At 37.0% G+C, this 26,239-nt stretch overlaps 1 protein-coding gene and 1 long non-coding RNA gene across 9 annotated transcripts in view; one reads left to right on the top strand and one right to left on the bottom strand.

Annotated features, from left to right (window-relative positions):
- Positions 1-26,239, bottom strand: part of LOC126863389 (teneurin-m) — a 651,332-nt gene that overhangs the window by 15,052 nt on the left and 610,041 nt on the right. For 5 of the 8 annotated variants that reach the window (XM_050613487.1, XM_050613488.1, XM_050613491.1 and 2 more), the window contains 9 exons: positions 20,266-20,448; positions 14,231-14,315; positions 11,733-11,896; positions 10,715-10,885; positions 6,261-6,550; positions 5,484-5,730; positions 4,517-4,891; positions 3,062-3,397; positions 1,946-2,153 (listed from right to left, as the gene is read on the bottom strand). In XM_050613487.1, coding sequence (XP_050469444.1) covers positions 1,946-2,153; positions 3,062-3,397; positions 4,517-4,891; positions 5,484-5,730; positions 6,261-6,550; positions 10,715-10,885; positions 11,733-11,896; positions 14,231-14,315; positions 20,266-20,448 — 2,059 coding nt within the window. The other 3 variants (XM_050613484.1, XM_050613486.1, XM_050613485.1) reach the window with 2 other exon arrangements.
- On the top strand, positions 2,017-3,237 carry LOC126863414 (uncharacterized). Its single transcript, XR_007688854.1, has 3 exons — positions 2,017-2,160; positions 2,500-2,613; positions 3,091-3,237. It is a non-coding gene; the product is annotated as an uncharacterized LOC126863414 (long non-coding RNA).

Genomic DNA, 26,239 nt, shown 5'->3' with positions numbered 1-26,239 from the left:
AGAGAGACCACGCGAGAAGAGTTCCCGAAATGTTTCAAAATATCTTCGAAAGAAAGTTAGGCAGAAGTCTTTAAGAATCAGTTCCAGAAATGCGGTTGGGAAAACACGGTTCTAAATATAATGATTCACAAAAGTATTCGAACACTTGTAGATACCTTTTATGAATACGTTATGTGTGTTATCCGAAACATAAAGAACATTCACTAATTTCTTTGTCTTAATTTTATGTAATATTTTTAGACATTAGGTAACAATTATAATTTTACTATATATGCTATATAAACACTATATAATAAATGTCCGTCAATTCTGTCTGTGTTAAACTATCAAAATGTTTTACATAACACACACAATACACACATAAAAAGATTTCCATGGTAAATATTGAAATACTTTCATGAACTACTATAGATTTTTAATTACTCTTTTAATAAATGATCATAGGCATAAAGCTCGAGGCTCGTAGATGGTGTCACACATTCACGCAAGCTCCACTCGGACGGACACGTGAAATAGAAATAGAAAGAAAGAAAGAAAGAAAGAAAGAACAGTGTATATGGAGAAGACCGTCGATCGTTCGTTGTATCATCGATCGATTTCATATTGAATGATTAAGAGAGTAGCGAATATAGTCGAAGAAGAAAGTATAGAATGAGAGTGTAGAGTGAAGAGAACTGGGGGTTCAGTGCAGGGCACACGCTCGCGCACACGTACGTACAAACATATGTATAAAACTTTTGGGATGTGATTTCACACGGGTCACAACAACGCAGAGAATATATCATATCTATGTATACGTCTTCGTGTTTTTGTATAACGAAAAAATATATATATAGATAGATAAAGATAGGTAGAAGAGGATGCATGTGTCTTGTCATAGATCGAGACAGCTAAAGGTTACTTTTTATAATTAACACATTCATTGCTTTACATTGAACGTTAGATACTTCTCTTGTTAGAAATATTTTTCTTTTAAATGATAATTAATATCTTTTTAACACACATTTGTTTTCTGAATATTTTATTAAAACATACAGAATAAACATATAAAACATGAAGAATGATACGAAGGTCACAGGGGAAAAATATGATAAGTATATTTTTATTGATTTCCTGCTTTTAACTTCGCTTTATGATCAAACGGAAGAATTTTTATATGACGTAATTGAAAATGAAAACAACCTGTCAGATCCAGAGATGCAAGTCTTTTAGAAATAACTAATGGCTTGAAGAAGGTAACGGACAAGCAATATTTTAATCTCTTCAATATTGTAATACAATAACGAGCATTATTTTGAAAATCTGTAAGAGGATGAGAAAACTCTTGTTTAACTTCACAACCAAATATATAGACAATTTTGGTAATATAGGATTTATTCACAATGCGCTGAATCGTAAAGTTTCTGTGTAAAAAGTAGGAAATGTGACTTGTTACGTTCTTTCCCTGTAGTCTTCGTATTATTGTCAGATAATCGAAACGACGCAGCATGTGCGTCAGTAGCAGTAGACGGTATTAGTCAGTCATCTGAATCTCCTTAAATCCTCGATAAACTCTAGCCGTCTCGCAAGACACGCGTTCTTCTCAGACGTATACGTCATTAGTAAAAGACATTACGTATCATATATATATAATATGTCGTGGCTACCGAGTTTCACTGTATTTGTTCCAAGTGTCTAATCGAACACACGTAAGAAAAAAAGAAAGGAATTGCACGTAACATCAAAGTTGGGACGGACCAACGGGACGGACACGTTCAAGTATTATAATGTACGACGAATATATTCGTTTCTCACGAGTATATACAATAATAATATAACGCGTGTGTGTTATTATATAATAATTCTGTTATTATTCCTATTATTGCAGTTAGAATGATTCTCTAAAGTAACGAGACGCGTTGGACGAAGGAGAATCGTAATACGTGATCGTGCTGAACAAACTCACCTCTCGTTGAAGGTTTCTTGACGCGCGTAATTTTGAAGACTGCCTTCGTCGATTAAAAATTTCATCCTCTCGAAGAAGGAAGCGGTGATGGCCGGCGGCTGCTTTCGCAGAAGTATATCGATCGGCTTCGGTGCTGACACGCAAAGTTGGCTGCTACGACATATATGATTCGAGCAACATTCCGGATCCGCGCAATCGATGAGACCGTCTGGAAAGTATGTACGTTATCGTGCAATTAGAAAAGATGATCGGTGCTAGGCGCATTCGACGTATAGTCGTGTCACTAGACAGCAAATTTTGATGCAATTTCATGTTTCTATTAAGATATAATCTACGACACCTAAGGAAATATACCTATGTGCATAAACATTTGTTTCATTCATTAAAATTGTAACAAGTAGTTTTTCATATTTTTGCATATTATCCACATTTTCTGCATATTATCACTTTAGAATTTCCTAGAAACGCATAGAAATCAACAGTCTACATATCACATCGCATTTGTTAAATTAGATGCGTTTGTATAACGTCTTGTGTTCGTTCTTTTGTTATAGAGTATAGTAATGGGTTCTTTATATCGGAGACTAATGGCTCTAAATGGCTGGCATAAGCCACACCCATGATTTAGAGCTCGAAGTAATATGAAAATGAAACGCGAAAACACGAAGGTAGAACCTTGTCCATAGATCTTACAACTTCGTTAATTTCACTGTTCTAATACTAACTTTACTATTTACTTTTCAAAATACAGTAACAAGTTCCTAAGAAACAATTACACGTTTCTTGATTTGGTGTGTCAATAGAATACTTTCAAACATACTCAAACATATTTCTATCTCTAGAACCATTCATGGATAAAATAAGGCACCCTACTTAAAGTAATTAGAGGATCACATCCACTGCATTTTTATCATATCATCCCAATAATAATTTTTTATATATATTTAATATATTATATATTTTATATTTTTAAATATGCGATAGTGTTTAATTATTGTAGTGTTGAACTAGAATTTCAATTTAATTTTCTTCACATATATATCTAATGATCTAAATAACAACATTTATAATCTAATTTGTCGAATTATAAATAATGATTTACTCCTCGTTTTGTACCTTTGTCATTGTCTCTTCCGTCATTGCAGTTCTGTTCAAGAAGCACGTTGCAGTCCTTGCCATCCCAGCCATCGTAACACCTGCATTCCCATTGACCATCGTTGCCGACTCTACACTGTCCGTGTCCAGAGCAGGAATTCGGGCAACCTTCCATGGTGCAGTGTTTTCCATTCCAACCAGTCACGCACAAACAGGTCCCGTTTTTACATTGGCCATGTTCGTTGCATCGAGGATCGCATTGCTTTAGATTGCACAATTCGCCGGACCATCCGGGCAAACAGTCGCAAGCATTGTCAACGCAATGCCCGTGGGGACCGCAATCCAAATCGCATAATTCTGAAAATTATGGAATATATTGTTATTATATAAATAGAGGGATTTGTAGGAGTTGTCCTTAGATAACTGCGGATTGTATGCAGATTTGTATTTTTGCAGAGCGAAGAGATGGAACTTAAACAGAGATCTGTTTTAACTATTGAAAATTCTCTACTTTGGACTCTCTAGCTCTTCGAAATTTCCTATTTGTTACTTATCAAAAATTTGTTACTCTATTTTGAATATTTTATATATTTTTGCATCTTTAAATTTCGCATAAGTGCATAAAAGTCCGCAGTCTGGTTGTCACTACATCTATTTTTGTAACAATTACGAATCATTAGTTTGAGTAACAGAAACCACAATTAATATAATTTTTCAAAATTTTGCGAATATCTTTGAGAAACACTAGTTAGCGTAGGCACTAAGCAACACAGAAGCTGGGAGAAAACCTTTTATGATCTTGTAAAAGGTGGAATTAGTTAACACTAATGGGCAATTGGATCAATGATCACAATTAGCAAAGGAGTAAAAAAACCGGAAGAACGAACGAAATGGATATAAAATAGAGAATTTCATCGATGTCACACCTGGAATCATAAGAATCGATTAATTGAAGCGAACTTTCATACATATTATATGAAGAACATTTCAAGTTACGACACAATTTAGAAAGACATTCTTTTGAAGAGCTAGAATTAATAATTTAAAACGTCATTAAGACAATCTACATTAATATAATCTACATCAGATTACATACCAACCACTACCATTGCTGTTTATCGATCGTCATTTAGATCAAATTAGAAATTCATTTCCCGATAAGACCAATGAATTTGAAATGCATATTACTAATTTAAACACGATCACCAATGATATTATTCAAGTTTCAGCATTATTCATGTACGATCTTAATATCGAATCCTATATAAGAACACGGAGAACTTCGAATATTTCAATAGAGGAATATTTATTTATAATCTATATTATGAATTAACAGGACATTTTGACAGAATATATAGCTCAGCTATGTATTCGTATATATAAATCTGACCATTAACTTGTCTATGTAAAGAAGATTCTACTGCAATATATACAATATATACAATACATGATTACTGTTAATATAATATCTCTTACCTTTCGAGCAGTCGTCTCCAGACCACATAGGCTCACATAGACAAGTCTGCGTCTCAAGATCGAAATTTCCATGTCCGCTGCAATCGGGCAAACACTGTAACGCTTCTTTGTCCATCTGGCTACAATCTGCTCCTTTCCACCCCTTCTTACAGATGCAGGTGCCCTCCGCGCAGAAACCATGGCCAGAGCAAGTCGGATGAGGGCAGTCCACTTCCTCGCAATACTTTCCTTTGTAGCCACGTACGCAATTGCACTTTCCATTGGTGCAATGGCCGTGTCCGTTACAATCAGGCACTTCGCATTCGTCGTGTCGCAGGGAACATTCCTTGCCCTTCCAGCCAGGGTTGCATTGGCACTCTCCGTTTATGTACTCGCCTGTAGCCCAGAGGAATAAAACGGTGTTAAAACGGAAACATAAGAAATTGTTTTCTTGCAATGTTAGATTGTACGGTGAAGCTTAATCGAAGGCGAAGCCAGGAATTTATTGAACCTCGAGGTTCTGGTTAGATAGAATTGTATCATAACCATGAGACATTGCAACGATTGACACATGTTTCGCTAGAAATTTTGAATAGAGAATGTTAGATATACGATAGTTAGATGTAAGTACGTTCATAAGTATTAGGTCGTCCGAAAAGTTTCTTTCGTTTTATGAGGAAATAATAGACGCACAACGTTTTCTGTTTTATATTATTTTATCGAATTACGTATGATCCATTTTGTTCTATCAAGATAAAGATCACAATGTTTGACAGATTAAGTTTCATGTTTTTATAAAGATGCATCGTTGTAAAAAACGTAAAAGAAAGTAAAAGAAAGACACTTTTCGGACAACCTGATCAGTAGGAACTCTGATTTCAAGGTTTAAATTCGGAATATTCTCAAGTTATAGATCTTTCTAAAATGTTTCTCCTTGATATTATTTATTTTGCTTTTTGAAACTAATATTAAATAAATGTTCACTTACCACGTTGACTACAGAGAACAGGACAAACGCTCTCGCTGCAATCTTCGCCACCGAAACCAGGATTACATTGGCAGTGACCCAGCAGACATTCACCCTTTCCACTACAGCCATTCGGACAATTGTGCGTCATGTCTTCCGCGATCATAGCTATAAACGACACTTCCTGAGGATCACCATCGTCGTTGTACAATGAAAGGAACCAATGACCAGGCTCCATATAGTGCGTCACTTCCTTCTTGATCGATGGCTAGACGAGAAACCAGGAAACTTTAGTAATTTCTTATCGATTTTTCTAGCTATTCTTTTACTACAGATGAAACACTTCCCAAGAAGTGCTTCCGAGGGAAAAAAATAAAAAAAAAATCTCTGAGAACCCAGAATATTTGATCTTCTCTCCTGTTACAATTAAGAGAAAAAAAAAATAATAGAAATTAACTGTTTTTAAAGATTTCGTTAGAATGAAGCGATAATTTGATCTTATTAAATTCAACACGTTAAGTGCGGTAGTTGTCTTCAAATGCACCGACTAAATACAAACATTCTATTATAAATTTGAAATGAAGAAACTAATTTGCTTCATTTTTATATCACCGAACATTCTTCAAGAATATAAAAAATAAATCACTACTTTTTCAAGTATTTCAAACCACAAAACTACCACATCTCACTCAATACGAATCGTCCGAACTTAAAATTCACGGCACGTAACGTGTCAATGACCCTTTCTATGATTCTATTCTAGAAAAAAAAAAAGAAAAATGGGGCAGTGGCACATACAATAACACTAACATGGGACGCCCGTGTGGTTCTGGCCTTGAAACCACTCAGTACTTCCAGAAGATCGTACTGCGTGTGCGTAGGAAGAGCGTTTCTTCTTGCGTAGACGCCGATACTGGCTCCACGAGGAATATTATAGTCGAATCGCACGTACGCGGCTTCCGACTGGTAGAATTGCATGTTCCAGTAGCTGTATGGTGGAATCTCTTTGCTGAGCTTCTGTCCGAGACCCACTTGGGCGAAAGTCGTTCCGTCAGGTGGAAAGGACCTGGCGGGGAAAGTTCTTGCACCTGAGAGATGAACGCGAGATGAAACGTCACTACCATCCTTTCGCTTTTGTATGAAATCAGTTTTCTTTCGGATGACTCGTTTTTTACTATTTTTTGATATTTTCATCGAATAAATCGTCTCTTTAGGAGTATATTGACTATGACAATTTTAGAAACTGGAGCATTGATAAGTGAAGTATTTATTCCTTTTCAGAGCTTTTAAAAATAAAGGCAAAGAAAATATCAATCGCTAAGCAACGAAGATTGGTTACTAGGTGAATTATTCTTTCTAATGTAGAAAAGAAAGATATTCTCCGTAAGAAAACAGATTGTCGTTGTTTAATTATAAAGCATAAAAGGTTTATAAAAATTGCGTGGCTTTATACTTAGCTAGGCTTGTGCATCAGCGAATTTCGTGATTTCATTTCGCTTCGACTAACTTCTAACTATAAAACTTCTATTTACGATTCACAAATTCTCACCGCTGTCATTCTTTTAATCATCTTTATAAGAACCAATTAACCTGGATTTCAATATTATTATACAATAAAGAAACAGCAAGAAGATTCTAAAAGCAAAATTGATTCTTAAATGATCTAAGGATTAAATGTTAATTTGCAATTCATAAATTTTAATCTTTTTCGTTCGATTGTCTTCGATCTTCGGAAGAACCACTCAACTTCCGTTTCAATATTTAAACAAAAAGGAAGAAAGACAGATAGAAAAGAAAAAGATACTAAAAATAAAATTGGTTCTTAGGTTGCTTGAACGAATTCTCATCACGTTCTTCTGGCGTAACACTATTATCAACATCGTTTTTCTTTCTCCTTATTTCAAGAATCTCGTGCAAGAGCTGATTAGAAAATAGCTCGGTTACATAGCTGCGTAAACGCCGTGATGTACCAACACCATATTACAATATTACACAAACTTCTCTAACCACTAGTGAACATCTAAACACACCGAAAGTTCTACAGGCAAACGAACTTCGAGCGTGATAAGTAGACCATGGATATTTATCCATTTATGGGAAATTTCAAGCTACAAAAGTTCACAATATAAAAATTTACATAATATACAAAAATACATAATTCTTAATTCCGGAATCAAAAGAAGGAATAGTAACATGGAATTATATGTGATACGGTATATGATGTAATATGAGCCATATTTCCTATAAAAAAACAAGAGATATGACTTGTTTTTCTGCCATGAGATCTTCATATGAAATATCCCAAGTACAAATTTCTCCTTCAGTTCCATTTCTTTAATTTTATTCCCCAAAACACAAATCTATATAGATAAACATCCACGATCTAATAGAAACGACTACATCAAGAATCTACGTGTATATCACACTATCCAAACCTCAAAGAAAAGCTTGCATCGGCAGGATAAAGGCAGCTTAGAAAGAGCCTAATTAAAAAGAATAAAATAAGCATAATATATTACAGCAAAATTCATAAATCAAACTACTAAACAAAGATATAATAAAAAGATAAGAATTAAGAGGCAAACGTTTGAAAACAACCATAAACGGGGCCTCACCTTCCAGGATCAGTATAGTGGGTTCTGGGGGTAATGGAGTTGTCCCAGAACACGATAAGCCTACACTGCTCGACTCATCCTCATAACTCGGAGTAGTAGTCCAGTCAACAGTCCCAGTACTCTCCTCAGTCGTCGATTCATAATCATTCTCATAGCTCGTACTCGTTCCTTCTTTTACAGGCTCCTTCTCCAAACTTACAGAAGTTTCCTTTCCGTCCTTAGAGTCCATCTGTTTCAGTGTGACCCCATCAAACACTGCAGACTCTTGACGCTCATCTATTTCATCCATCGAAAGATTCAAATTATGTGGTTGATCCTCGAAGTTCAGGGTATCATCTATGGCTGAAAATGGATCCCACTCGTCAGAGGATGAGCCCATACATGGACATGAGCACTCGCACTCGCCACCAGCCCAAATTGGTGGCGGTGGAGAAGATGGTGGCTGAGGCGGCGGAGGCAATCGATTGTCTTCAGAATTCGCGACAGAGTTCTTTGCCATGCTCGAAGCACTTTCCACAGGTGTCTCGTGAACTTTAACCTCGTCCACGTTTACTTTAGTGGCTTGTTTGTCATTGACATCGTCACCATTGGTTGGGACAGAGACAGACAGCACGTAAAGCGGTTTCGAGGAAGCCGAGTCTCCAGAAGCTATAGTGATGTTCACAAGCACCCGATGCGATGATGAGGATGAGGATGAAGAGCTCGATGAACTTGGTGAACCTGATGAAGATCGATGAAGACCATCGACTGGTACTTCGATGATTTTCACTTGCTGTGTCAATGGTAGTGACGATTCAGAGTTAGGTTTGATCGGAGCTTGAATATTGTTAGAAGCATCGTGTGTCTTTTTCAGCGAATCGTCGTGTATAGAACCGGTTTCTGAAGATTTTTCGTGATACATTCTCCGCGGCGGTAGTGAATCGGACTTAGATTTAGTTGTAGATTGCATGTTATTAAAATTACCGTGCACTTTTTTATATGAATCTTCGTTTATAGCGTCAACCTCTGCAGATTTTTCGTGAAACATTTTCTCAAACTCTCTCAAGAACTCCTCGTTACTCTCTTCTCTAGTGATAACCCTCAGATCACCAGTTTGGTGCACCAAATTTGATTTCTGAGGAACATTGTTGGTCTTCAGTTCATTCTCCAAAAAACGGTCCAGCTTCTTGTCCTTCGTTGCGGTATGATCTTCAGCTATTTCATGATTTAATTTGACAATTTCCACCTCGTCTTGCCCGTAATTATAAACAGGATAGTCTCTCTGGAATTCTTCGGATTTCTCAGGACTGTTCACATGACTGGGCAAAGTTTCAGACTCGGACGAAGAATCTTCTCGGGAGAGTTCTCGTGTTTCCTTCACAACATCCGAAAAATCATCGGAAGAACTCGCGTTCCTGCGATCCTGTGGTCCGTTCCGAGCAGTACTTTCAGTTTCCAGATTCTTACCGTCTTTCTCGTCCTTCGGGGTGCTTAACGAACTAACGACATCTACGTGCTCTACTACCAGCGCTGGCACAATATTTGCTTCGAAATCATTCTTTGTTGAACTTGTTGTACTTACGGTTAACGAATCGGTGACATTCATATCATACTCAGTGACATCCGCAAAGAAAGTCGTGTTATTTGTAGATATATGGTTTTCTAGTAACTTTCTATCGTTCTCTATCGATTTCATGTCAGTGAGATTCGCGATAATCTCGTCAGTTTTGACATGCGTGGGCGAAGTAGTGTCATTTATGTATTTATTATTTTCTAATAATTTTCTATCGCCTTCTGTACCATTTTTGTGTAACTCTACTTTAGTAAGATTCACACTGGATTCGTCATATTTGAAATCCGCGGACAAAGACGTATTATTTGTGTGTTTATTCTTTTCAAACGGTTCTTTATTACGTTCTCTATCGTTTTCTAGTAACTGTCTACTATTCTCTACATTTAATCCTAAATCTTTCTGTGCAACTTCTACAACACTACTACCAATACTACCCTCGTTGAACGAATGTTTCACGGTGATCGATTCGACGTTAAACTCGTTCGATTCTATGTCTACCGAGAACGTTCCAAAACTGGACGCCCTAGGGACGAAAGTTTCACTAGTCTGAGCGTTACCATTGTCTCCACTCGACTCACCAAACTCGCTAAATTCGGTGATCGAATCTGTTGTAGCCCGATTCTCAATGATCGATTCTGTAGTGACAACAATCGAATCTAAATTATCCGACTCAGACTGCGTGAAATCGTTGTTGATTTGACTCTCTGGAGGTTGGTCGTTAAGTGAAACGAAAGAGTCACTAGCAGCAGGGTGAACAGAGGAGGATGTAGCGGCAGTGGTGTAATTATTAGTAATAATCGAAGAGTCAGAGACATTCGCACGAAGCAACGATCCCAATGGACTCGTTGATGACAAAGGCAACGACGAAGAAGATTTTTGATCGTCCGCATGCTCCGTTTCATGCACATTAACCATACCAGGACGATCCTCGTTGAACTGTGACGTTGGTTCGTTTGTCACGGTCGACGAGAGCTGTTCACGTTCGCGGGATGCGACAGTTTGGTGCAACGCATGCTGGTTAAACGTGTCCCTACGTTTACGGGTGTACGCGTGCTCTAACATGCTAGCCGATGGGTTAATACTACCTCCTGAGGATGCTTGTTGCCGTGTTCGTCCGCTCGACTGCGACGAGGATGCGGTTGCTGAAGAAGAGGTCTTGTTCCCGTCCGAGGACAGGGGTTTTGTATCCGAGTTCTCGCCAACCAGAACTGCGCAGGCTTTCGTGCTTTGGTACGACCGGTTCACTATGCTGGAAACTGAAATTTTAACGGTGGTTTTGTTAAGATCTTTGATATTTTTCAATGTGACGAGATGAAGAGAATAGAAATTTTGAATAAAGTCTTAAAATACTTCTTTTTGCAGTCAGAAAATAGATCGTACGAGGTACTCGTAACTATCGACATAGGTATATCGTGATGCAAATTTGTAATTGTATTTGTATCGTGATGTAAATGAGTAAAGCTTTAGTTTTAATGTAAATGTATTTATAGAACAATAATATAGATAATTTCGGTGATCTTAGGTAGACTTCGTCATCATTTATTTAAAGCAGGATTCATGTTATGAACCTCACTGATAAAACACAGCGAATATGTAGAACAATCCGATATTGCCCATAATATTTGGTGACTCGTAAACCAATACTATTTCACTTAAATATTACAGAATATAGAGGTACTTCATTTAATTTCTTAAAAATTTATTCGCTATAAATATTTCTATCCAGTTCGTTCAACCTTTAGCACAAAAGATCTAAGAATCTAAAAGCTAAGTTGATATCATCGGTGATTTAGAAGATTAATTTATTTATTTATTTATGAAATTATTCTATATTTATTTGGTTTTCTGATATTTAGTCGCTATAAATATTTCCACTAATCTTCGATTCATGTAAAAACAAATTTGATAGTAAATTAAATCGTTAATGATTCAGAAGATTTATTTATTTATGAAATTACCGTGTATTTAACAATGAAAACTAACAAGTAAAATCAATTAATTATTACTTATTAACGAATTATTATTTCATTGAACGATGGTATAAACATTTATTTATTTAATCTAGATGTACAAAGATTAAATATAAATTAGGCGACGACTTACCTATTACGTAGCATAGTGCCGCCGTTATACACAGCGAGACCATAAGCAGTATCATTGCAATTAATTTCCAGCTGCACCAGTCGACCCCTTTGACAAAATGGCAGCGAATGCTTTGTCTCCTCATTGGGATCATTGAGGGCGCGTGGCCATACGGTAAAGGTACCCTGAAATCAACAAATTGATCTCATTTTACTTCCGCTTTATACATCAAAGATTATTTACTCTCATCAGGAAATTTTACTATGTTAGACAGATTTCGAATATTGTAATAGCAGGAAAACAATAGGTCATGGAACTGTCTTTCATTTGAAGAGATAAAAAGCGACGATTTATTTAAATAATATACGTATTCATCGAGTCATTTTCGATCCAATTCTTCGATATGTATTTAGGAGTTTTATAAATTTAGTGACATCAAACTTGAGAAATCAATTCATCAAGAATAGACTCGTCATATTCTTGAAACAGCTTTGAGCTCTTTTCATATTCTTTATCGGATCTTCGTGTTTCTTCTTAGTCAAGTTACCAAACTTTAGTCAATTTAAAAATTACATAATTCATCTAATTTACACCATCATATTGCTAACTATCTTCCAAAATTAAAGAATTTCTTCTTGTTTTAATGAAAAAAAAAGTCACGATACCGACTCTCCTACAAAATTGCAGAATTTGTTTTGAGTTTTAATGATTAAAAGAAGATGTAAGATACGTATATCCGGAGCGGAGTCGTAAAGTGGTAGCACGGCCCGTATGATTCGACGCTGTCTCCGAACGTTGATTTCAAAGGAAGCGGAACGCCGGTTCACGTCGTTTGATACGCGGCAAATATATTTGTACTCGTCACGTGCTCTCGCGCAAAAGCATCAACCCAGGGCTCCTGGAGTATGTTTATGCTGAACGTGGAAGCGCGCGTTTCCAAGTAACTCAGAAACGTCTAACAAAAATATTTAAACGGGACGGGCCGGGTTTCCGAGCAGCGAGAGGCTGCCTGTTTGCTTTCGTTGCATCACGCGATAATGGAAAACGAAAGCCAGACGCATCGTCCTCGTCGTCTTATTCGCGCAGATCTTTCCCCTTCTTTCACTTTACAACCCTGTGTGCAATCGAAAATCGCGCGAATTCTCTCTTTCTTTATATTTTTTCTTCTCCTCCCCTCTTTTTCTTTTTAAATGACCGATCAAGTTGATTCTTGCGTCTAAATATTTAGAGTACGAATTAAGTCTGGGTTGCATGAGTCGAGAAAAATTTAGAAACTTTGAACGGAAGTTTGGATTTTTTCTGTTTTAAATCTGGAGTTCAGAAATCCTTTGTGCGAAGTATATATGTTTCTTTCTTTTTCGTGTATTTTCGTTTGAGGTTGTTCATGCTTTAACATTTGAAAAGCAAAGAAATTTAAAAAACGTTGTTTCCTTTCTACTGAATTTCTACGAAGAGCTTACTTCGTGACTTGATACCTTTTTTTATACAAGGTGATGTTTCATTAATACGATCGATGGATATTCATTCATGACTTTACTGATAATTGCACGTATCACATTTTGTAGCTCTACCAAAGCCACAAACTATCTTAAAAAATTTATTATCGTCTTCCAGGATAAATTAAAATATTTCCTAAAGAAAAAATATCGTATTATGTTCGTATCGTAAGATTAAGCTTTGCCAATAAATAAAAATTCGACGAATATTTGTCCTCTTCCAATATATTATCACAACAATTGCACAATGTAATACAATAAGAACATTTCCACGAAACCAGAATCCCTATAACGTCTAGTTTACGACGGTTTAGTAAATTTCAAGTATGTTTTAGTAAAACTCGAGGATCTATAAAGCTTCGTGGTCCCAAAGCGCACGATTTTTCACGGTAACATGGTGTCACGTGCACAAAAACCATTCTCCGATGGGATGACACTTCAGCTTCAAACATTGACTCATTGTACGACACCATCTGAATAGATGATTCACGAGATCTCCCTTGAGTACGTTCTCCGTTGTTCAAGAAGAGAACACGAAGAAGCGATTGTTCGCCACGGTTCATTCGTTCCGATCTAGCACCGTTCGTTTTTCGAAATTTCCACGACCTATTGCCTCCCTTTTTCGTTTTTTATTCTTCTTCCTTTTAACTTTCGAACAATGAAGGTTCGAAAGTCGTGCAAGACTTAAAAAAAGCTTGTAAATTTTCGAATAATAAATTGTCTATTTCAAGCAAATTATTTCGTCGGAACATCGATTGTCATTTGATTCTAAATATACACTTGTTATTTAATAAATCGTGATATTTTAATGTAATTGTAGATCCAAATGAAATTAGTATGATAGGATCTGATACAGAAGTTTCCAATAAATTCAGACATTTAATTATTAGGGGGCGAGCAAAATTTAAAAATTGCGCTGTCTGCTGTTCAGGCATCACATCTTTCTACAGGAGCAAAAACGAAAAATACAGAAGCCTATTTATATAGAATAGAATCGTATGGTAGAGAATGAGATAGGCTTACCTGTCCATGTTGTTCTGTAGCTCGACTTTTATTGGACTATTCCCCGTGGACTGATTCTTGTTGTTGTACTCATTCTTCGGTATCTCTGTGAAAAGAGAGAACAGAACGATAGAGACAATTTGTTACGTTGCAGATCGACGAAATTTCTCGTGGGAAATGTTGCCCTAGTTTTTACCTAACCCAACTTTTATTCAGTCTCTCCCTCTCCCGCTCTCTTTCTCTCTCTCTCTCTCTCTCTCTCTCTCAGTTTTTCTTCGTTCGTGTAATATCTTCGCGATTCTTTCTATACAGTATCATGCTGTTGTCCTCTGTTGTCCTTTCTGTACGAAATAATTCATTGGTGTACATGTCGGGCAATCGAGGCAGCAATCCAAAAGTCACCGATCTAATTCCATTAAATTCCGACAATGTGCACTGCATCGTGTTCTATCAATTGTTTAACGCTTTGTTCGAAGATATCGTAGTTGACAGACGTAGATCGAGTTTAGTTAGAAAGTTGGAAGCGATATTACTATAAATAGTAATTACTTATTTCGAAGTTTTTATATAAAAAAGGAAAGCGTATTCTATTATATAAATAATTTTTTTAATGTAACTGTTTTATTATATAGTTCTTCTTATATTATTTATTTTTATTTTGAAAGTAATTTATAATTTGTTTCATATTTGTATAAAGGAAATGTAAAGAGAGATATAACAGACTTAATTTTTCTAATTTGCACATTTTCAGTAAGATGCTTTCGCTAAGTGAGTTCAATATAGAAGAATAATCTACTAAAAAGGAATAATAATAACGTATTACACTAATTAACCAGTTTAGTTAAATAGTTATTATTTATCGTTCACATTAATACGCTGATGGCTCAATATTATTAAGTGAACAACTGAGTATGTAAGTATGCAACATATGAGTACACAACTTTGTTTCACCAACGTATAAATTATGATCGTCCAACTCCACTTTAAACAATCGCATTCACCCGATGCATACGATGAAACGTGAGAAGAAAATGAAAATACTTAAGGACAATGATTCCGTCTATATCAGTATTCATTATACAACGCCGTTTTCAATTATCCGGTTCGAAGGAAAGTCCGAGGGATCGATGAGTGGCCTGCTAGAAAAACCACCATCGTTTACACGGGGACGATCTTGTGGTGTTTCCAAGGTGTTCAGTTTTCCTTATGCACCTTGTGGTCTGGCCGCTTGAAATTCAAACCGAAACCACGATGAATCATGTACTTATCGATTCAACACGGGGCCTCGTTCACCGTCTCACTTCTTCCTCTTTTTCCTTCGTCTTCGGGTTGTATCGGTGGAACACGGTGTAAAGAAAAGGTCGCCGCGTCTGGCATCGCAAAATGCGCGAACCTCTATCCGCCATATTTCAGGATAGGGTTATTCGAGTCACCTAAGCTTCAAAATATCTTAAAATTTAATCTTGAACTTTGCACCGGATAATCAAACTTGTAGTACATCATGGGGCACCATTAGTCTTTAATGCAGATTGATATTTAAATAATAATGAATAATCCTGCTTTACCTGGTCGTATAACGAGTAAAAAAGAAAGAAAGAAGACGCGAAGGTTTGTTTAATTCATTTTTTCCGTCAGCTCCGCCCATACGCGGTGTCCACTCTAATTAAGTGTATCTCGAGTAATTAGAAATGTGTATAATAAATATGTCGAACAGGTAAAAAGGGTACAATTAACCTGTCAGTGGTGGCCATTCATCGAGTACCATTGCAAAGGCTTTGATTTCATGTTGAAATGGTCTACCTGTGAGGTTGTGACCTATTATGAGAGGATTTAGGATTTGAAGCTCTGTTTAGGTGAATGATTAGTAAATATTGGTACATATTAACTTTGGATTAGGTTTCTTCCAAATTTCCACCAATTAATCTTTAATAAACGATTTATTAATCTTTAATAAAATCTTTAAATATACGATGGTTTGTTTATTTATTTATTGTAGAATTTCTGATATTAGTAAACTGCTTGTTTAATTTTTGTAGAACATAAATGTCCAATTAATATTGTAAATGTACTAGTAAAATAAAGCTTTACCCAACTTGATTTAATGGTTTGAAAGAATAGAGGTTTTGGTTATTCCGAGTGTCCATTTAACTGTGATGAATAAAAAATAAATATTCGATTTATGTTACCTATGGGTTATCTTTTTTTAATTATAGAATTTGCATTTAATTGGATGAAATATTTCTATTTAGACTGTCACGTATTATTGGATATTTTTGGTTATTGTTATGAAATAAAAATACTCCCCATAAGCCACTTTTGAATAAATTTAACATTCTGTAATGTTACTTGGCGAGTGAACGCACTCGTGTTTAAATTTGTTATCCTTTTCTTTTAACTCTTACTAGCTTGATGTTACTGAAATTAAGTAAATTCAGTAGCTACAAGCATTACTTTGTCAATATATGCTAATGCACTTGCTTACTTAACGTTACTAAAAAATTTACTGGAACTTGAGAAAAATTAATTAACCAATATTCGAGAACTTTGCAAGAGCACTACAGTTTTTTAAAACCCTTTGCCTTAGTTCCTCATAATATAAATTGTATAATTATAATTAAAATACAACTTTGTTAAATAATCCATCAGATTAAAATCACATATAAATTAAAATTTAATCCTTAAAAGAATCTACATAGAGATATTTTCTAGATGTAACCTCAATAACCAATAAAAACCTTAGTCAATAAAACATAGTCACCATGTTATACATTGACAGGTATTTCCAATGCGTGAAAGTAAATCACGTTGGTCTGGTGAGTGATTAAGGCAATTCTGACACGCTAATCGTAGACATATCCCTTTTTCTACGGTTCCTGGCATTAGGCGTCGTCTCGTGCGGCGGATAATTACGTATAAAGAAGCAAAACGAATGGGCAAAGAGGCAGTCCAGAATCCCCATAATCACGGATATCTGCCTAAATGCCATAATCATCGAATTTTGGGGCCGAACGACCGGCAACACCTGCAATTAGCGGCTTGGGGTCTACTTTTGCGGACCTTCGTCTTCCCACGCTTCGATTTCCTGCTCACCAGGTATATGTAACGAGTGAAGGGTGGAGCAACGAATTCTAACGTAAGAATAAAACGAAGGGTTTCCAAGAGTACTTCAATGCGGTACTTTTACACGTTTCTATAAAAAAGCATTCGTGAGGCAAAGATTTTGTTGTTTGATTACTTTTCAAGATAATTTTATGAGATTATGTTATTTATAGGGGATGTAAGAGAGACTTTTTTTCATTACAATATTATGTAAATAGAGTTGTAAAAATAAAGGAAGAAGTCGTATTGGTTAAAGCATTAAAGAATAAAGTACCTACAAAAAATTGTATCTGTGGTATAAAAATAGCAAGGAACATGAAAATACACGTATTTCTTCCAACAACGATACAATCTCAATGTCCACAACCATGATTCGCCTAACCGTTAGGAAAGATGAATGACCATAGAATTTCGCAAACACTCGGATGACGGATTCGACGAAGCCGAGAAGTGCATTATCGACAGCGGCGAAAGGGACAAAAGCCTAGAAAAGATTGGTGGCTGTGTCGATGACCAGACCAGAGAGGAAAAAAGTGAAAGACCAAGGATCGACCTTAGGTGGAGCCTAAAGTATTCTGTGGAAGGTCATAAGCGTCAGCCAGTGTCATAACCGAGGGTCAATAAGTCGAGAGATCATAAATCACCGTTCGAGCCGCATCTCACGTTTTTGAAACGCCGTAAAGCTTTCAAGTGTTCCGAGGTTCGCTGGAGAATCATTTTTGGCGCCTGGGTCGTCTGAACCGTAGAATATTTAGAGTCCTTAGTTAGTAACCGAACAAGGAAGGAACGCGTCTTATTGTGTTGTTCAAAACATCATAAAGCTCGGTTTTCGTTTATGTTTTCCCTGTAGTTGGTGTAGATTGCTGTTAAAGCGTCTCGAAAAGCCTGTTCACGGTATGCTTTTCCTCTGTCGAATGCACTCAACTGTTGGGACATTGAGGTACGTCATTTCATGGCTGTGCGTCTCTGGTAAATTTCGATTACCTAGCTGCTGGTTCTGAGAGAAAATCGTTTTAAGCGCCTCTTAGGGTAGTTTTTCGGTCATCAGCTCCGACACAGATGGAAAATTATTGCGAAAATGTGGAAAATTTTGGGGCTACTGATTGAAGCCAAGAACTGAGGAAGAATCTCTTCTTTTTTTAGAGAAAAGGATTTAGTAGCTTTGAAGATTTTATGACTGATTATATGTACATATTGTGAACTAAAAATTCGGAATCATTTTCCAGTGGTTATATCGAATCTGTTACTAATTCTGTTAAGTATATTCAAAATTAACGTGGCAGATATTTGAGTAGCGATTTCCTACAGCTTTCAACACTTTTCGCAGCATCTTTTCAGAATATTCTATACAGATCAACTTCTTAAAATTTTTTCAAAGTATTCTATATAGGTAGAACGACTTGTTTTAAAGTTTCTAGGGAACAGATCCTATTTGTTCTTCCAAAATAAACGAAGAGCCTTTCATTTGGATATTTCGACAAATAACGAAAATAAATTTTTAACAAAAGCGTTAAATTTTTTAGACACTACTCGGGGTCCTGGTTGGCCGATAAGATAGCGGCTAGAAGGAAACTTCGTCTTGAAAATTATCGCACCCCCGCCCATCATTGGTTACCACTGATTACAGCGTGTACTACCCTCGTCAGAAACGTCAGTCACTTCCCCCTCTCCTTGGCTAAGCCTTCTTATTACGGCCCTCGATGAAACATTGTCCGTGTTATCGGTGGACACACCTCCTCCAAACACTTTTCTTCCAAGAATCTTTTCCCTTTTACTTTCGTTCAGTAAACTTCACAAGTCACTGTGATAACCGACTGAAGTCTATATAATCAATTTTAAATCACCGATGTTTTCTTAAACTTTTAAAGAATCTTTCGAATCATCGCTACTCTTCTAAGATCATCTCAAAGTTTGAATCAGTTCTCAATTTCAAACGCATTTACTGCTGTTGATAACATATGGTGTGTCGTCTTAACGATCAAAAATTTATTTTTTATCAGATTTTTGATCGTTGGATTTTTATATACGCGAATTAGACGAAAATATGAATTTAGGGACAGTCTTCGTGTCAGTTTAGGGCTAGTTTTTGTATCCTCGGAAATCGTCCTTTTGTTAAATAGAAAATGAAATTCTCGTTAAATAGAGAAGATTGAAAAATCCTTAAGTAACTTTATAACGTTTGAAGAAGGTATACCTTTATGGCTATGTATAATGCAGTGTTAGAATCTATCTATGTTTAAACAGAAAAACGCAAAAGCTATAAGAGTTTACTTGGCGCAAAGTCGAAAGCTACGTATCTCAAACAGAATCCTTATCTACTGTCTCTTAGGCAGTCAATCTTACTCTCTAGATATTTGTTTCTCAAACACTTTTAACCGATATCATCCTGGGGAAACTCTCGAGATCCTGGAAAAATGTCGATCGGTGTAAAGTTCGCCTCTGTTTATCTACAGATCGATTATTTAGAGATCCGATGCAAACATTACCAAGAATCCACCACTTCGAATCCACAAAAAGACGTTTGAATATTTTTAGGAAATCTTCGAAACTCTCGATCAAATAGTTTAAACAAAAGCATATATTCGAGTAATATTTATAAAACGTTTTATACATAAAATTTTACCCAAACGATATTCAATGTCGATTTAAATCATAGTTTATATTTACCAAAGACACAAAGAATTCTGATAGAATATTTAGTGTATCAAAACTTGTCAAGTACGAAACATTAGCAACAGATCTACTATAATTTTCGTGTCGTCATCGAAAGAACGGCTCTGACTTATTTCATCCAGCAGTTTCTTAACAAGCTCAAACAGTTATCGAGCTGATCAAGCGGAGATACGTAAACAACTTTGTGTTTCGAGGAAGTGAAACCCCTTTGCCACGTCTTTGTCGTGGCCTCTTTTTCGCTTTGAGAACGTAAATCAATGCCTTGAGCAACCCTTAATACTCACTTGGTATACTGTAGAAGCCGCCTGATGAGGTGCGTACGAGGCAGGACGGCTGAAGGTCGGGATCACGCTCGTGATCGCTGGCTGCGTGACTTCCTGGCAATCTTCCGTTGACGCGGCTCATTGTAGGGTTACGGGGTGGCACATCGGGCGGGCCCCGTGGCGCCGAATTGTCCAACAAACACCCTATAACAAACGAGAAGGGATACTTGTTAATTATGCCCGTGAATATCTCGATAACTGAAATATTTCAGAAATTTTAGAAGATCTTTTTTATCTTTGGAGCTTTAGATTTGTTTTCATGTTAGCTTTGTGTTTTATTGCCTAACCTTCGGATTCTTTCTTATTTTAGTTTTAAATAATTTTACCGCATGCCTAGATCTCTTTTGTATTCTAATAAAATTAGCGTTTTATTAAATAATAATATCTATACCGTATATCAAAAATTTTGTTTTGAATTTTCCAAACAATATATACCACGCAACCGCTATTACAACTGCTATTAAAACACGTTCAAAGGACAATTCGATTCCGCTTAAAAATAACGTTGTGGTTTAGATTACTGGGCCGAGTCTTCTTCCAGGTACTCGAACAATGTCTAAGCGTAATCCTGGGCAGGTGACCAGGCGGTTTTCATCGAGGCGAAAGGGTTGAGCCGATCTCGCGATTAGGCACGTTTCACACAGCCAGGCTTTCGCCGCCGCTACAGGGATTACAACGACTAGGGGGAGTGACCCAGAATTGCAAAACTCTCTCTCCTCTGCGCAACGATGCGAAATGAAAATTTTTCGAAGGCAGTTTCACAGCTTTGTCATAGTGCTCTGTGCCAGGTATAACAATGTCACCCCTTCTCTCTCTCTTTTTTCTCTTTTCCTCTTCACTTTTCCAAAAAGCACACACCAATAACGGAAGATGTGTTGTCGTTCCTTTCTTTTTTGTCGCTGATGTATCGGAAGTCTTTGTTAGAATTTCTATAACAATCCGTTTTTCGCGCGTCAATCGATGGTCTTCAGGAAGCAATATACCAGATTCGTGGCTTGTTCGAACGAAATGTTTGGTGTAAAATCGATTCTGCTACAGGCTTTGAAAATTATTGGTAAGTCTGATTTTACAGAGGTGAAGGAGCACAGGAAGTTTTGAATTTGATGAAACTACAAAAAAGTAGCTCAATATGAAATCAGTAATCGTTTAGAGATTTAAAGATTCGTATAAAAATGTATAAAGTATCCGAAAGAAAGTGCTTATAATACTTAAAAAGAAAACAAATTACCTTAATCGTTTCATGAAAACATGAATTTCTACAAAGATCCGCAGTTCAGCTTGTTATAATATCATATTATTATATCAACTTATTCATGCAATTGCGTCAGAAATGACTGGAAAGACGCGTTTCGAATACAAGGCTACGTTAAATCTACATTCATCTCAAAGAGTTTCAGGAAAAAAGAATCGAAATTCCATTATGTAGAATGTTATCCCGTACCGAGAGCAACGGTTCCATAAATTTAGTTTCTCGAGCAAGCCGAATAGAGAGGGTCGCAACTCATTTTTAGATTTCCTCGAAGTCGATACTCGGAAAGTGGAGCAGTCTCTGGGTTCTTTAAGTCGATTATAAGCCCGGTCAGATTCGAAGCACCCCCTTCTCTCCCCCCCCCTCTCTCTCACCCTTCCTCCCTCTCTCTTTCTCTTTCATTGTATCGAGCACAATCTAAAACGCCTAACAGACCAGAGCTCCCCGGATAGGGTGACCGTCGAAGAAACTCGAGCTGCGTTCTTTTTACGTTCTCTATTAGCCAATGAACTGGATCCTTTCGAGCCCTTTTTTACGCCTGTAAAGAACGTCCTTCTGACATTTGATCGACTGGTACGCAACAGGAAGCAGAGAGAAACCTGAACGAATAAAGAACTGGGTGCTCTTCTCGAAGGGTATGAGCAAGAAGGTACCAAAGAAGAAGCACAAGAAAAAAGATATGAAAAAGACGAGAGAATGTCGGATTTTAAACTTTTGCGATGATTAGGTGACACGCGTGCTTCTTCGAGTTTCGATCATGCTTTTAATACGTTGTACCTAGTTTACACCATGTTCCGACATTTGGCAAACAAGGTTCGCTTCTTCAGGTTGAAACAGTTTCTATTGAAGACACCATCGAAACCGGCGAATAAGGAGAATGAATGTTGAAATGATTTAAGTCTATCGTACAATTAACTGCAGAATATTGACAGCAATAAGTGCTAGTTCGTCGAATCGTAGTTACCTTATCTTATGCTAAAAATGGAGTGGAAAAAGACCTTCACTCTGTAAAATGACAAAGACTTTCCCAATCTGCAACTAATCGCTCGTCTCTCACTTTTTCTTTATCCCCAACGATTTGTGAGGGAATTTCGATTCGTGCTCTGTTTGCACTACCTCACCCCTTCGCCCCATCGCCTTCAACTAAGAGCACTCGACCCTTTTACTAGCGAACTTTCTCAGTTTCGACATTTTCCCCCGAGGGGCGACCCGCCATTTTATGTTACCAGCAGCATGCATCGGTTCACCAAAGAAGCCTCGGACATGTAAATTGCAATGACATCAAGCTAACGTCGAGGAAAATGAAAGAATGAGAACCAATGGTCTCTTCCACAAGTAATCTAATATTACGTACAATAGAAGCTTGAATAACTCGAAAACCTCTATACGACTACAATTTTTTTCGTTCTCTTCCGTTTCACTGCGGAAACCTCTTTGCGTCGATAAATAAACTTGCTTCATCTCGAATTATCTGCCGCGTTTACGAATGAATTTTATGAACTTACATAGAATTGTTTAATTATATTCTCTATATGTTTATTTGTTACGGTACAATGGCCAACAATTTCTTTCTTTTTCTTCCGAATGGCGAATATTATATTTTGTACAAAATATATTTAGATACAAATACAGTATGCACGAGTAAATTTTAAGATCTGTCAAGTATCATTTTGTGTCAATTACTGTCATATTAGTAACGTTTAGTGTCATATTAATTGTTGTATATCTTAACCCAGTAAACTTTAATAGTATCGTTGGTGTATTAATATTCCGATAAAATGTATAAAGATCGAATTAAACAGTTTCAACCTTCGTATTCGGTATTTCGTCCTTAATGCGTACGATATAAATCAAGAAATTGAAATAGAATCGTAAAAATCGGAACTGTTAAATATCTTCCGTGTAGTTTTCTTGTACTTCTGTAGTATATTTACGTAGTTATATAGTATTTATATGTAGTATATTTTTATAGTTTCAAATACTATTTTAATAATAATTTCTAATAATAAATGATCTATTTCCTATGAAAGTTCCAAGTGTAAAATGCACTTGAAATATATATATATATATATATCGTCGTGAGAAATTTCCGTATAATATAAATGTTAGTAATGACAATATTTTCTCACATATAATGTCATGTACTACGAGTTAATTTTCTAATCCGAACAGTATTGAAGCTTTATCAAAGAATAATAGAAATAGAAGAAATTTGACAATTTCCGGGCTTCTGAAAATTCTTAAAAGACGCATGTAACTATTATTTTTAATATCATTAGGAAAGATTCGAACAGCTTCAACCTATCCCACAACAAAGGGAACACCAGTAGCATTAATCACACCGTATTCGTCAACTCAACAGAATCATCATAATACCTCTCGATCCACTTCCAAAATCTACAAGCCACCATTGACATAACAGCATAAGTAACTTTGCGTCCAGGCATCAGGAGGCAAAGAAGAATAGCAAGAAGCCATCGAAGCAGAAGACTCTTCGCAGCACGTCGTTATTCTTCCTAATAGATCGGCGGGAGTAGTCATTGTGTCGGTCGTTACACGGTCGATCCTTTCTTCTCTGCCGATCGGGTCGCGTCAAAAGGACGAAAAGAGCAACGACGAGGACAGCAACTACATAAAGAATCAGCGCCAGGTCGACCAAGGCTACCTCACTATCCCGTAATCCAGGATGAGTCTCGTGCTATACAGACCGAGCACGTTGCCGAAGAATCTGGGTCCTATTGGTGAATCGAATTATGCTCGGTTACTTGAACCTACCAAGTCCTCTCTTTTCCCAGATTCAGTGCCATGGGCTCAGCCCTACAAAGACTCAGCAAGTAAGTCTCAAAAGTTTCAAGAGTTTACTTTGAAGAATCTAGAAGTGTATATATTTCTTCCTTATTTCTTAACTTCTTAATTTCCATAATTTATAGATCATGGTGCGACATAGGCAATTTGTTTCCAGACTATACTTGTACTAATTTTTTGCTAAATGTGTGTTTGAAACAAGTATCTTGTATTTATATACATTTTTAAATGAATTTTAAATTTTCTCGATATAATCACGGCAGTCGCGTACCATTACAACGCTAGTGAAACTTGAGAAAGTTTCGTATAATACGCGTAATAATTCGTACAAAGTTTCTATTGTAAACGTCCGAATGTTTCTGTGAATTACTACATAGAAGCTTGGAGCGTAGTTGATCCATCGTTGAACCTACTTGAGTTCATTGCTACTACAAATACAGGACAAACATGTTGCGGGAGAAGCTGAGTCCTATTGGTGAATCGAATTGTACTCGGTTGCTTGAACCTACTAGGTCCTCTTTCTTCAAAGATTCAGCGCCATGGGTCCCGTAAACGCGACGATGAAAACGTTAGAAAGGAAAAGAGGACCCAGTGGTCCCGAGAAAAAAGGATTTTGTTGAATGAGCGGGGCAAGGACGGTTGTTGTCGCACCGGGCCGCGTAATGGATGTGCGCCCATTGAAAATGCACGTCGAAACGCGTAACATAATATGGGGCGAGCAAGAGCCCATGTCTAATGGAATTTATTAGAGAAGGGAGCCTCCGCCAAAGATATACCTGAAGAATCTTTTCTTCCTTTTTCGCTTACGTTCGTTCCGCGTGGCATGCGTCTTCGATCGGAATCAAGAGCAAACGAAAAAAAGAGCGTCGTGATTTCTCTGTTGCTTTCTTGTTAGCACTTACGATTAGCTGTCGCGTGTAGAAATAGGTTTATGCGTGTTGTAGGTTAGGCGAGACGCTTGGGATTACTGGTTTGATTTATGGTAATTGCGGCTTGGGAAAGTGGAGATGTTCCTATGGCTTTCTAAATGTTCGAATTTGTCTGACCAAATAACAAATGTCTCTGGCTTTTGTTTTATGTTTCGTTATTAATGAGCTTGATCGACTTGCTGGTTGACTTCGCTCGTTAATTCTTAATGCTCGTTATCATAAATTCTCCAACTGCAAAAGAATGTCAGGATTTGCTCGAATCTTAATCTGGACAAATTCTGAAAAATATGCTCGCTTACAGGATCGAATTAATCTTTCCCGAAACACGTACTGCTTTACCAACATCGACCGAGAAATTGTCTGTAATCGTGGACGTTTCGCTCCAATTTACCCTTCGACAAAAATCGAAAAGTACAACAGAGGGAGAGGAATTGTAAACCTTCGTCGATGTATACCCTATTGGTTAAAAAAAAAATCACGAGAGTGGGCGTTCGTGATAAAATTTCCGAATAAACTCTACAGAGCGTGGAATTAATTTTTGTAGGAAATCGTGGCCAGTGTTAAATCGTTCAGAAGTAAAACGCGACATGGAGGAAGATGGTAGCGTAACGTTTACCGTTGGTACGATGGGGAGAAGTGAGCAAACGATTGGGATCCCTGGTCACGTATCACCAGACCGAAATCGATGTATTTTGGGGAGTGGAACGGAGGAAAATGGACAAGGGTTAGCCTCGTGTCTGGATTAGCTTTCGAACCGGAACGAATTAATACTAAAACGAGTACGCCATGGGGGAAAAAATGTGTGTACGCGTAAGTCTGGGTTCCCGTGTACCATGGGAATCGCGATCCCGAAACGAATTCGTGTAATAGGATCGAGATCATGGACCAACAGCATACCGAATGCAACTCGCAATTGCGTATTATATACTACGATTTATTTTTTGTCCTTATT

This window comes from Bombus huntii, chromosome 3 (assembly GCF_024542735.1).
Source record: "Bombus huntii isolate Logan2020A chromosome 3, iyBomHunt1.1, whole genome shotgun sequence".
Taxonomy (NCBI): domain Eukaryota; kingdom Metazoa; phylum Arthropoda; class Insecta; order Hymenoptera; family Apidae; genus Bombus; species Bombus huntii.
The sequence above is the reverse complement of the archived record's forward strand: the minus strand, read 5'-3'. Positions and strand labels throughout refer to the sequence as shown.